General features: G+C 45.2%; 1 protein-coding gene across 4 annotated transcripts in view; it reads right to left on the minus strand.

The window, feature by feature from the left end:
• Dstyk (dual serine/threonine and tyrosine protein kinase) overlaps nucleotides 1–9004 on the minus strand; it is a 50352-nt gene extending 41348 nt beyond the window's left edge. For 2 of the 4 annotated variants that reach the window (XM_021242233.2, XM_004862117.4), the window contains exon 1: nucleotides 8545–9004. In XM_021242233.2, coding sequence (XP_021097892.1) covers nucleotides 8545–8815 — 271 coding nt within the window. In that variant the 5' untranslated portion in view covers nucleotides 8816–9004. The remainder of the gene's footprint in view (nucleotides 1–8544) is intronic. The other 2 variants (XM_021242232.2, XM_021242234.2) reach the window with 2 other exon arrangements.
• Between the last annotated feature and the right edge of the window lie 3243 nt (nucleotides 9005–12247).

Consider the following 12247-nt stretch of genomic DNA (forward strand, 5'->3'; position numbering starts at 1 on the left):
CCTCGGCTCTTATTCTACACTAACAAACCAGTTTTCCAAGGTAGAGCAGCAGAACTTCTTCAATTTTCTCCATAGATCAGGCCAGTTGTTCAATCAGGAAATACCAAAATAGGTTTCCCTAGTAGAGTTTTTATATGCCCAAAAATAAAAACAACTTTTCTCCTGCTTGTTACTTTCCCCCACATTTCTCTTTGTATTCACTGATCTCCATAATATTAAATACTAAGGCTACAGTATACTTTATGGAATATACCTAGAACGTAAACTCCACATTGGTTCAGCTGCAGTTCCCCTTGTCTGGATGAAGACTATTTGCTGAAACTCGTCTTATAACCTAGCTGCATTTGTGACATGGCCTTAATCCTTGTACTGGAAAAAGCTTGGGATTAAACCCAGGGATGTCTCACTGAGCTACAACCCCAGACAGGCTTTTTTTTTTTAATCTTGGGAAATTCTTTTGCCATTATATGGACTGGTGAGGGCAAAAAACCCTAACCTGAAATCTTATCTTTCGTGAATGAGGCACCAAAGCTCTTAATCTGATAAAGCTAAAATTAGAAACTTCTTATACACAAGTAAAAGGGATAAAAGCACTTTATTTTTTTAAGTCAATTTTTAAAATCAAAGGCTTTTATGAATACACAACCAAGACATCATTCTTTGGGGCAATTCTGACGCATCCTTTCATCAGACACGTGACAACCAAAACAATCCCCAAGCCGGAGCTCCCATCTTCCAGCCCAGAGAACAGCACCCCAGGGAATGGAAATGCATTAGAAGAAAGCCAGCTCCAAGGAGAGCGGTGGGCTCAAGGCTCTCACAGCCACAAGGTGCAAGGCTCTGAGGAATGGAGCTATCCACGCTGCCTACACAAAGGACAGGAATGCGTACTGCGCATGATGGGCACTTCAACCTGCTTTGCTGCAAAAGCAAAAAGGCACTTATCTCGACTGGGCATGGGGCCACACGCCTGTGATCCCAGTGCTCAAGATACTGAGACAGGAGGCCTGCTGTGAGTTCGAGGCCAGCCTTGGCACACAGTGAGTTCAAGGCCAGCCCAAACTGCACAGCGAGACATCCCCCCCAAAAAAGGGAGGAGGCAATGAAATATTAATATTAATCCTCTTTTTCTTTTTTTCTTTTTTTTTTTTTGGTACCGGGGATCGAACTCAGGTCCTTGTGCTTGCGCAGCAGGCAGCGAAACTACTGAGCTAAATCCCCGGCCCTGTGCACCCATGTTTGAACAGTTTGTAACAGCTAAAGCTTGGAAACAGCCCAAGTGCCCAACAACTGGAGACTGGATAAAGAAAATGTGGGTTTTTTATAAAATGTAGTACTACTCAGCCATAAAAAATGAGAAATTAGAGACATTTATAGCTAAATGGATGCACATTGAGGCCATACTCTTAAGTGAAATAAATAGGACACATATGTGTAAATACCGAATAGTTTCTCTTGTGTGAGAAACTGAAAGTGTAAATAAGGACTAAAAGGTATAATAGATAATGTGAGATAAGAAGAAAAGGGGCAAAGGGGAAGAGAAAGTGGGAGGGGTAGGGGAAAGGAAACAAGGGAATGGAATTAATATGAGAAAATGAAAAAATGGAAACAAAGTCTTTGTAAATAGGGAGGGATGGAGGGGTTGAAGGGAGGGCAGGGGAATGGGGAAAAATAAGAACCAAGAGAGATTATGTAAAGGTGCAAATTTCCAATGATGAATGTCATTATACTGTATACCTAAAATGTGCCAATAAAATAAAATTTTTTGAAAAGAATCAGGCATTAAAGATATGTGGAATGAATGAATATTAAGAATTTACTAGGGCCAGGGATTTAGCTCAGTGGTTCTGATGCCTGCCTCGCAAGCGCAAGGTCACAAGTTCAATCCCAGGTACCGAAGAAAAAAAAGAATTTACTAGAGGCTGGGGATTGGGGATTTAGCTCAGTGGCACTGCTCCTGCCTTGGAAGTACAAGGTCCTGAGTTCAATCCTTGGTACCAAAGAATTACTTCCCATATCATGGTGAAACGCTGGTCTACTGGTACTGCATGTAACGCGTTCTTTGTGACGTGAAAAGAATTCCTTGGGATCCTGACATAGGATGTAACAGTGGCCTCTTTGGGCACAGTGGCACATGCTTATACTCCCAGCTACTCAGGAGGCTTAGGCAGGGGCCTCCCTTGAGCCTAGGAGTTTGAGGCCAGCCTGGGCAACACAGCAACCCCATCTCTCAATAAATAAGTAAGCAACTCCAGCCTGATCTTCTATCATTCCTTTCTTAGTGGCCCAAATAATAACAATATAGGTGATGCTACAAAAATCCTTATCTTCTATAGGGGAAAAATATCTTTCTGGTGTGGGAATTATATTGCATTTAATTCCAAAACATCATTCCAATATCTATCAGCCAGAAATAATTTAAGAGATATTTATTTACCTATTATGTACAAATCACAAAGATGACTGAAACACTTTATCCCTAGGGGCTCAAAATCTAGTCAGCACGATAAGACACACTCACAGCGCTCTTACCAAAAAACAAAAGGAAATAAATAAAAACATGATCTCAATGGCTAGAGGCTATAGAAACTGAGTAACCAGTAAAACGTAAAATGCATATTTCCTTTTGCTTCAGTGACACTTTCTGAGAGTTTATTTTCAAAAGACTGTTCTTGAAGTGCACTCATCATAGGAAGATTCCTTGTTCTCTGTCTAGTGAAACAGAACAAATCATGAAAAAACCCAAGGAAAAAGTTGGCAGAGCAAAACAGAATTGAACAACTACAGTAGATTTTTATTTAAATCTATGCTTTCTTTAAAAATTATTTGCAAGACTGAAGAACCACCATACTAAAATAAGTAATGACTTTAAGACTAAACATGTTGCAACTGATGATAAACTTTAAGGTATTTTTCTCTTTTAAGAGCAGGCAGGATTTTAAACCCCCCTTTTTTTTTTGGTACCAGGGATCGAACTCAGGACCGGTGCTTGAGAGGCAGGCATGGTGCCAGTGAGCTAAATCCCCGGCCCTTTACAACCGTTTTTAATCGCAAGCTGCCCTGTGCCATGGGAAACAGATTTTCCCAGGAAAGGAATGTTAGGAAGGCGAAAGGCTAAAAGGGAAAGAGGGCAAAGAGCCATTGTGCCTGGAAGGCCATTGCCTCCCAGGTTCCTAATTAGCAGCAAGGGGCCTGATACAGCGCTTGTTGGGTGTGGACAGTAGAATACGGGGCCCGCACGGGCTCCGTCATGTTCCACTCCATGAATCTGATAAAGCCTCCCACTGAAGTAAATTATGGTTTTGCAGCAAGCTATGGAATCTGCATTATGACTCACTTGTAACAAGTCTCTCTGCTCGGAGGCCCATGGCCAGGTCAGACAAGAACAAGGAGCCACAGAAACAGGACTGGACTCCAGGCCTGAAGACCTGGGCCTAATCTGGCTCCAACTCAAAATTATTCTGACCCACATCGTTCCTCCGTGCTGCCTCTTACTCTTCTCCAACCCCAAGTTTCAACGTCCGACTCCGGTATTCACCAGCTGCGCACACACAGTTAAGCGTACTTAGCGCTGACTTCACACCTTAGCTTTTGTGCACCTGGCCTCACATGTCACAGCTTTGTCTGGTACGCAGTCACTTCCATTGTGTTTAATGAGACAAAATTAACCCGTTATGCGTACAACTCAGTGGGTTTTACTATGTTCACAAATCTGTACAACCATCACAGCTGTCTAATTCCAGAGCATTTTCAACCACCTTAAAGAAAGCCCATGCCTCCAGGGATTTAGCTCAGTGGCACCATGACTGCCTTGAAAGCGCAAGGTAGTGATTTCAATCCTGGTACCAAAAAAACCCCAAAAAGCCAAACCAAACAAAAAAAGAAAGCCCATGCCTATTAGCAGCCACTCCTGACTTTCCTCTCCGCACATTCCTTGTCAACCACCAGTCTACTTTCTAGCTCTAGGAATGTGCCTATTTTGGGGTGTCTCATACAGATAGAATCAGTTTATGGTACTGTGTGTCATTCCTATTTTATACCAGAACCCACAACTCAAACAGGTCAAGTTGTGCGAGTCCCACGGCTGGTAAGTGAATGCTTGGGCTTGCTTCTGACCGCTGTATGCCGCTTCTGTAGGGAAGGAAATTGAGAAAGACAAAGTCGGCCAGGTCCAGGGATGCTTGTAATCCCAGCTACCCCAGAGGCTGAGGCAGGAACATGGAAAGTTTGGGCCCAGCCTGAGCAACTTAGCAAGACCTTGTCTCAAAAAAGATTAAAAAGAGAAAGAGACACAGAGAGAGAGAGAGTGAGTCTTAGCTACACTTGGAAAAATGAAGTTTTATTAATCTAAGGTAATAAAAACATGTAAAAGCCACAATTACAGCACCATCTCCACTGAGCTTGAATGGAAATACACGGGCAGCTCTTCTAGACAGCTCATGGCAGGGCCAAGGCTTTAGCCTAGTGGTGCCGCCACCTGCCTCGCATGCAAAAGGTCCCAAGTTCAGTCCCAGGTACCAAAAAAAAACCACAACCCACAAACCCAGCTCATGGCAAATTACTCGAAAGCACAGCCATCCCACCACCAGCTCTGTTACATCCTGTGGCCTGGCTTCTCTTCAGCCTTCAGCCCCATGAGAATGAGAGTGGGCTATAAAGAATCCTCTCTCCCCATGTTCTGCTCTGTGCCCAATGTCACCCTGCAGTGAAAGCACACCAGCACTTTTCCCCTTTTAAATCTGACATTCAGTTTCTAATACTAGGTATGATGAGAAAAAGATGAAGAATGTTGTCACACCTGGCTGTCAGCTAACCAAAGGCAGAGAGAACTATAAAAACCTAACAATGGGGCCGGGGATTTAGCTCAGTGGTTTCGCAGCCTGCTGTGCAAGTGCAAGGACCCGAGTTCGATCCCCGGTACCAAAAAAAACCCCAAACAAACTAACAATTATAATTCACATAAAATGCCTATCACCTAGCCACACCATTGCTGTTTTTTCCCCTGCTTTATGTACAGAATGTGTATAAAGTTTAGATTAGATTAGATAGTTGTAGCAAAGTTCAGGTCCTCCTAGTTCTTTTTATCCACCATCCAACAGAAACAAAGACTATTATGATGATAATTATAATTACTTTTTTTTTTAGGAGAAAGGCATATCAGGAAAAACCAATCTCCACTAGCTCTCTCCAATGTCTCTAACTCTATCCACTGTAGGTACCCCACCGACCAGCACACTCAAGGCACTCAAGAGTCTACTGTATAATAGCGAATATTTACCTGGCCACCAGGCACTATTTTAAACACAAACGTGTATTAGCTCCCAACCATCCCACAGGTAAGTACTATACAATCACTGTCTCCACATGAGGACTGCGGCCCAGGGAACTGTGATTTGCCCACAGTCGCTGTTAGCAGGGGGTGGAGCCAGTGTTGAAGGAAAGCAGCACAAATGACAGCATTCCAACAAGACACAGTGGAGTCACAATTTCTTAAAACTGAGAGGTTTATGACAAACTGCAACAACAGGAACTCTATTGCATCACAAAACAAGAAAAATATTTTTTCCTCTTCTACTTTTAAATACTCCACCTTGCCTTTCTTCAGAAGGGCTCAAAGTCTTTATCTCATTACTGCTGAACCCTCTGACCAAAAAGTAATAATAAAATAAATTTTAAAAGAATTTAAAAGACAGAAGTGGTCTAATCCCCTGAAGTTATGTGAAAAGAAGGCCAAGGATTTGGGCAGCAGAGCTGAATCAAAGAAACTTATTCCCTATTTAGTTTTCTTTATACAAGTCAAGACACTCTTATTTTATTATTTGGGGGGGGGGGGTTACTGGGGATTGAACTCAGGACCTTGCGCTTTCAAGGCAGGCAAGTGGCACCACTGAGCTAAATCCCCAGCCCAAGCCAGTCTTTTATAAAATCATTTTAGAATTCCATGCCTTTTTAAAATTCTAAAATAACACACACATATATATTTTCTACATTCTCCTGAGTGAATACAAAACTATCAAAATTAAGAGGGAAGTATTATTTTGTTTCTTTCTAGTACTTTGTGGTTAAAAATGAAACAAAAATGTTTGGTATTATATGGCACTATAAATATTAATATAAAGAAGCCAGGCATGGTGGTGCACACTTGTGCACACTTGGGAGGCTGGGGCAGGAGGAGTGGGCTACTTGGAGTCCAACATGGGCTACATACTTAGTTCAAGGCCACCCTGAATTATGTAATGGGGTCAAAAACCAAATTTATTTATTTACTTGGTCAAAAAAAATCAAATAAATAGTACATAAAGAGACATAAAAATTGTCTTACTACTGTTGCCATCCTTATTGTCCAATAATTTCAAATTTATGGTTAGCCCCTAATCTGCAATTCCGCAAATGCCATACTGCATCCAATCTAAAAGCACAATTCCATCCTTCAATGATTAAAACTTTCTCGAGGTTTGTTAGCTTAAGAACCGAGTATTCCTTTCCTTGACATTCCAAGCTCCTATTAATCAGAAACCAAGGTTCCAAAAGAAACCTGAGACTGTCTCTGAATGACTTTGACCGGATTGCAAAGATAGCCTGCAAAAGGGGAGGTCAAGGGCTAGCTGTCTTTTAAAGAATAGTTTCCACTAACACAATTATCAAAGTAGCTGGGAAGATGGCATCCCTAAAATACACCCAGCAGTTTTCCCTAGCGCACGCTTGCCCCCCAAAATAAAACCCTCCACTGACCTGAAGGGAAGCATTTTCCTGAACAAGATCAAATGGTTCCCAATCCCGTCATCTACACTGTCCTGGGTTTTTACCTGGGACACACAGTCATGAGAGTGAAGAGCACTGAATACACAAAGATGAGTTCATAATGCAGTCAACCAGAAAAGCCAGTGCGGCAAAAGACAAAGGTGTACTTGTATTTCTCAAATTGGCTTTTAAGGAACGAAAACGAGAAGCAAACAAGATGTCTTGGAAACCGCCATCCTGCTAAGGTGAATCTATTCTCCAGCTTCTTTTTGTAGGAGAAATTCTAAGATAGTTGTGTAAAATAAGGCAGTAACTGGGGGCTTTTCAAGATAACCTTTGAGAAAAACTTCGGATCAGGAAAAGTTGCAGAAAAGCACTGCCAAGGGACAGGGTGAAAGCACACGTGAGGGGAGCCTCCCTGAAAACATCAGCTCTTCTCACCAGCTGTTTTCAGGGAGCCTAAGAAACCAGTTTCCTCTGCAAGTCCATTTCTAGAACAGACGATGTCACAACCACAACTTCAGAGAAGCTAGTCATCACCCTAATCCCCTGAAGTAAAAACAAGAGTTTTTAAATTGGCATTTAGGCCAACTAACTGGAATGGTATCATTTAGGACCCTGTCAGAATCTTACAAGCTCATTTTTATCACCACTGTTGGAGTCTTGAGTTTAAGATAGTAAATATACGACTTGGGGAATCTGAGGTCCACACTAACTTGGAACAATCTATTCAACTTGCAACCTCAAGTTCAAACTTGCTGTCAGCGCCTAAACTGATGTTTCTGAGTATGTTTCAGACCACCTGCACCGGAATCCCAAGGCCTTTTCACGTTAGATTCTTAGAACCCACCCACCAGCCTCCTCAATCAGAATCTGCATGAGAGCCGAGAGGGCATTTTTAATCAGCTCATAGAGCGATTTTAAGAATCACTAAATTAAGGGCCGGGGATTTAGCTCAGTGGCACCATGCCTGCCTGGAAAGGGCAAGGTCCTGAGTTCGATCCCCGGTACAAATTTTTTAAAAAAAAAGAATCACTAAATTAAACGCATGGCCATCTTTGCCATGTTGTCCCTTTTCCATTCCAAACTATATTCTAATAGGCACACAGCAGTTACTACATCCTCCAGTTCTCCACGGATAGCAGCTTAAAAGGAAACGAGAAGTTAGATATTGAAGACCGTGCACGATTTTAGGTGGTTTGGGGCCTCTGACACATCCCAGAAAGAGAATTATGTCCAGGAGGACCAGAGCAGCTAGTTCTTCAAGGGCTCAGGACCAAAAAACGATCCCTTCCCTCTAACATCTTCACCGTAAGCAGCATCTCCGGCCAATACCTGCCGCCCACCAGATACACTTCCTTTGCCGCTCTCAAGCCTATTTAAGGTACACACATTCCTGCTTCAAAGAGCTGCCTCACGACTGGTGTACAAGCATTTTACACACTAACACACACACATGTACACATCCCACTACAGTGCCAAGGCTGAGGAATCGGACACCCTGCCGACTGCTGTCCTCCATCCCTCCACTGAGGCTCGGACCACAACTGCCCCGCCCCACCCCGGCTCCCAGCAACTTTCCCCGCCCTCCCCGACACCGGCCGGCCCCGGCCCCCCGCCCCCCGGTCCGGCTCCCGCGCTGGGGGCCCGCACCCCCGTCCCGAAGGACGCCCTCCCCCTCCAGTGGCATCTCGGACGCGCCGGCCGGCCGGGCCCCCGGTCCGCGTCTTCGCGGGGATGTTTTGCAGGCGAGGGCTGCGGCCGCCCTCCCTCTCCCTCCGTCTCCCGGGCCTGTATCCTTACCCGCCGGCAGGCCGATTTCGGCGACATCGCCAGCAGGGCCGGGCTCGGGCCCGCCGCAGCCCGCGGCGCAGGAGGGACAGCTGTGCCTGTGCCAGCACTTACTGTCGCGGAAGAACTTCTGGGTTTCGTCCAGGTTCTGCCTCAGCCTCCCCAGGTAGCGGCGGTAGCGACCGAAGCCCCGGCACAGCTCGCGGATCATTCCGCCGCCGCCGCCGCCAGGGCCGGGACCCGACACCGGCTCGCTGCCCCACGGCGGCGCGGCGCCCTCCATCTCCGCAGCCTGCGTCCTCGCGGCCCGATCCTGGCCGCTGGCCCGCCCTTCCTTCCCGCCCCCCAGTGCTGAAGGAAGGTGGATTCCGCCTCCTCACGCCCCCGCTGGCCGTCAGCCGCGCTTCCAGCCTCCGTCACTGCCCGGGCAAACAAACTGACGTGCAGGGCGCCGCACACGGAACCTTTCCCTCCGCTCTCGGAGGGGAGAGGGAAGAATCACGGAGGGCACCCGCCCCGCGCAGGCTCCTGGGACTTGTAGTTTAGGCTGGGCCTCGCGCCAGAACCGCGAGGCTGGCCAGCCTGCGGATGCAACTGATTCCCCTTTCGTAAAAACCTCACCTGTTCTTGTACTTACATGCTCTCTTCGTTTAGAAAGTGTGTTCCTAAACCGGTGGTGGTGCACGCCTGTAAACCCGCCACTCTCGGGGTCTGAGGAGGGAGGATCTAAAGTTCGATTCCTTACTTGAGAGACCGGCTCTCAAAATTATAAAACTAAAAAGGGTTAGGAATGTAGCTCAATGCGAGGGCCCTGGGCTCAATCTCGGGTACCACACACAAGAAGAAATAAAACTGTGTTCCCGCTCCCTGCGTGAGTGGCCCTGAGGACAGGGCCAGCAGAAGTGGGGTGCCTTATTGAAATCTGAGCAAAAGATTTTAATAGCAGAGAAAAGGAAGGAAGCAAGACCGAGGCCAGTAATATCTCCATGGTGACTCTAAATGGCTCTCGGTTTGCGGACACAGCAGCTACTGGAGAATCGGCCGAAAATACCTTGGGGATAGTGAAATCGCTATATTTGTGTTGCTTTCTCCTCCTACTTTCCTCCTCCAGATATAGGAGGGAGGGTTCGTGAAAGAGTCAATAAGACCCTGAAACTGAAGTACAGTTGGTTTCGTGGAGGAAGGAGACTGGGCCGGTAAGAGGAAGCTGAGGTTTGTAGCCTTCCGAACCACTTCTGATTATCTTAACGAGGTTTCTGCCAATATTCAAGGTTTCCACTGACTGTTTCGGACCCCTGGACACAGTTACGAAGTGGGCAAACTTTTTTTCTTCTTCCCGTTTTCTCTCTCCTCTTCATCAGGCACAAAGCCCCATCTATGTCTTTCTTGGGTGGAAAGATTTCATCTTTACCCAGGACAGACATCTCTGAGACTCTAAGTGGTGTTGTTCCTCAAGAGAATTGAAGGGGAGATTTGAGTTTGGCCCTGGACCCACACTTGCACTCCCATGGCCATGCCTTGCCTTGTAACCCCAGGCAAGATCCTGTCCTCACAATGTAGTGAGGTTTGGACTAGTTGATCTTTTCCTCTCTCTGAGTCCTGCTTTAAAAATTGACCTCCAGGGGCCGGGGATTTAGCTCAGTGGTTTCGCCGCCTGCTGCGCAAGCTCAACGACCCGAGTTCGATCCCTGGTAGGACCCCCCAAAATTGTCCTCCAGTCTCTTGCCTCTGATCGAATCTTGAGTTCAGGTGCCCTTAACTAAATGATGTCAGGATACTCAGATGGATTCAGTGTGAAGTGTGAAGGCGTTCTCCTTCCCAGGACTTTCAGCATATTCTAAAAAGAGGTCACTAATTCGAGTCTGTGCTTGGTAACCATGATGACTAGCTGTGAGGAGGAGGCTCATGTTCCTTCCCATTTACTCCCGGTCTTACTTGGTCACCTTTTCTCCACGGGCTATTCCTCTTCTTTGCAAGGTGGTATTCCCTGCACACCACACACACACACACACACACGTGCGTGCAAACACACACACCAAGGCTCAGTGAAGCAGAAAGGAAAATACAAAATGGGAGTTTAATACAACGTGGTTGGTGCTATTTCTAAAAATAGAAGAGATGTAGCAAAGTAATGTATGATTGATTGCTATACACAATGATTTCCAGAAAAGGGAGATCAGATGAGAAACTGTGTAGACTGGCGTTTTCTAGAAAAGCAATCTACCTTAAGGGGGGGGGCATATTTTGGATAGATGGAAGTAATCAGAGAGGACATTATTTAGGGATTCGTTTTATTTTAAAAGCCCTCTATTGATGGATCTTTTAGGATTTTTGCAGTCTTTTAGTATTACAAACAATGCTTCAGGAAATAGCTTTTTATAAACATCATTTTGAATCCCCCCCCCGTATGTGCGTGTGTGTATGTGTGTATGTATGTACTGGGGAGTGAACCTAGGGTCTCGTTACTCAGCTATATCCCCAGCCCTATTTTTTTTTTTTAGTTTTGAGATAAGGTCTTCACTAAGTCACACAGGTTGGGCTCAAACCTGTGATCCTCCTGCCTCATCCTCTAGAATGCTGGGATTGTGGGCCACCACAACCAGCCTACTCTCGGTTGTTTTTTTTTAATCTGCTGAGGAAAAACGATATATTTTGTTATTTAAAAATCAAAGGATACGTGCTCGCTTTGGCAGCACATATACTAAAAATCAAAGGGTATGATGAGTCCTTAAATCACAATAACCTCCAGCAAAAATACATATTTTATTCAAATATCCAATTCAAAGGACAAATGAGAGCATTAGGGATTCAAGTGGTAAGAAGAAAGGATTTAAATTAGTGTAGGAAACTGTTTCCCAAAAGTGATGAGAGCTAAACATTTAATGAAGATAAACATACTTTAGTCTCTCCTAGATCACCATTAAAATGGGAGTAAGGGATTTTTATAAAGCATAAAGTTACAGTAATGCGAGTGACCAAAAATTTTTAAAAAGAGAGAGTAACCAATAGAAAAGAAATTGGCAGGGGATTTAGCTCAGTGGTTTCACCGCCTGCTGCTCAAGCTCAAGGACCCGAGTTCGATCCCTGGTACCAAAAAAAAAAAAAAAAAAGAAAAAGGAAAAGGAAAAGAAATTGGCAGAAGGTAGAAAGCAAATGGACAGTATTAACTAAGTTACCAGCCTGAGAAACCTGAATCCTGAGCATGAAGTGGGAAAGCTGAGACCCGGCCTGCCTCCCACAGCAGAGGGAGGCATGTGTGAGCAACGGTGGCAGCAGCTCTCTGCCGACTTCGGAAGTACAGGAGCTGCCCTATGCGGGTGGTGCAGGGACCCTGAGCAGGAATTAAAGGATTTTGAGAACTGTTTAAAACCAATGAAGTCCTTAGGTCCCCTTAATCCTCCTCCCAGGAACACTGAAATATGTGCTCTCCAGAGAGGATTAAGGAGGAGCTATGAGCAAGAAGAGCAAGTGAGTATACGGACCTCAGAATTCCAAGGATTTACTTGCCAAAGAGCAAACTGGAAGCAACTTCTTCAAGGAATCTGACCAGGCCAAGACTAAAAACTCAAAGACACTGACAACAGAATAGAGATTTTGAGGATTTCTGGGAGCAGGCAGAATCCGGCTTACTCGCTGTAGTATCTGCTGCACCTCCTAAGTCACCCAGTAGTGTTCATTAGATGTTTGTTGAATGAATAAGCGTTCACTGTAGACA

Source organism: Heterocephalus glaber, unplaced genomic scaffold (assembly GCF_053883595.1).
Source record: "Heterocephalus glaber isolate CG9 unplaced genomic scaffold, H.glaber_assembly_v1.0 deba00001600, whole genome shotgun sequence".
Taxonomy (NCBI): Eukaryota; Metazoa; Chordata; class Mammalia; order Rodentia; family Bathyergidae; genus Heterocephalus; species Heterocephalus glaber.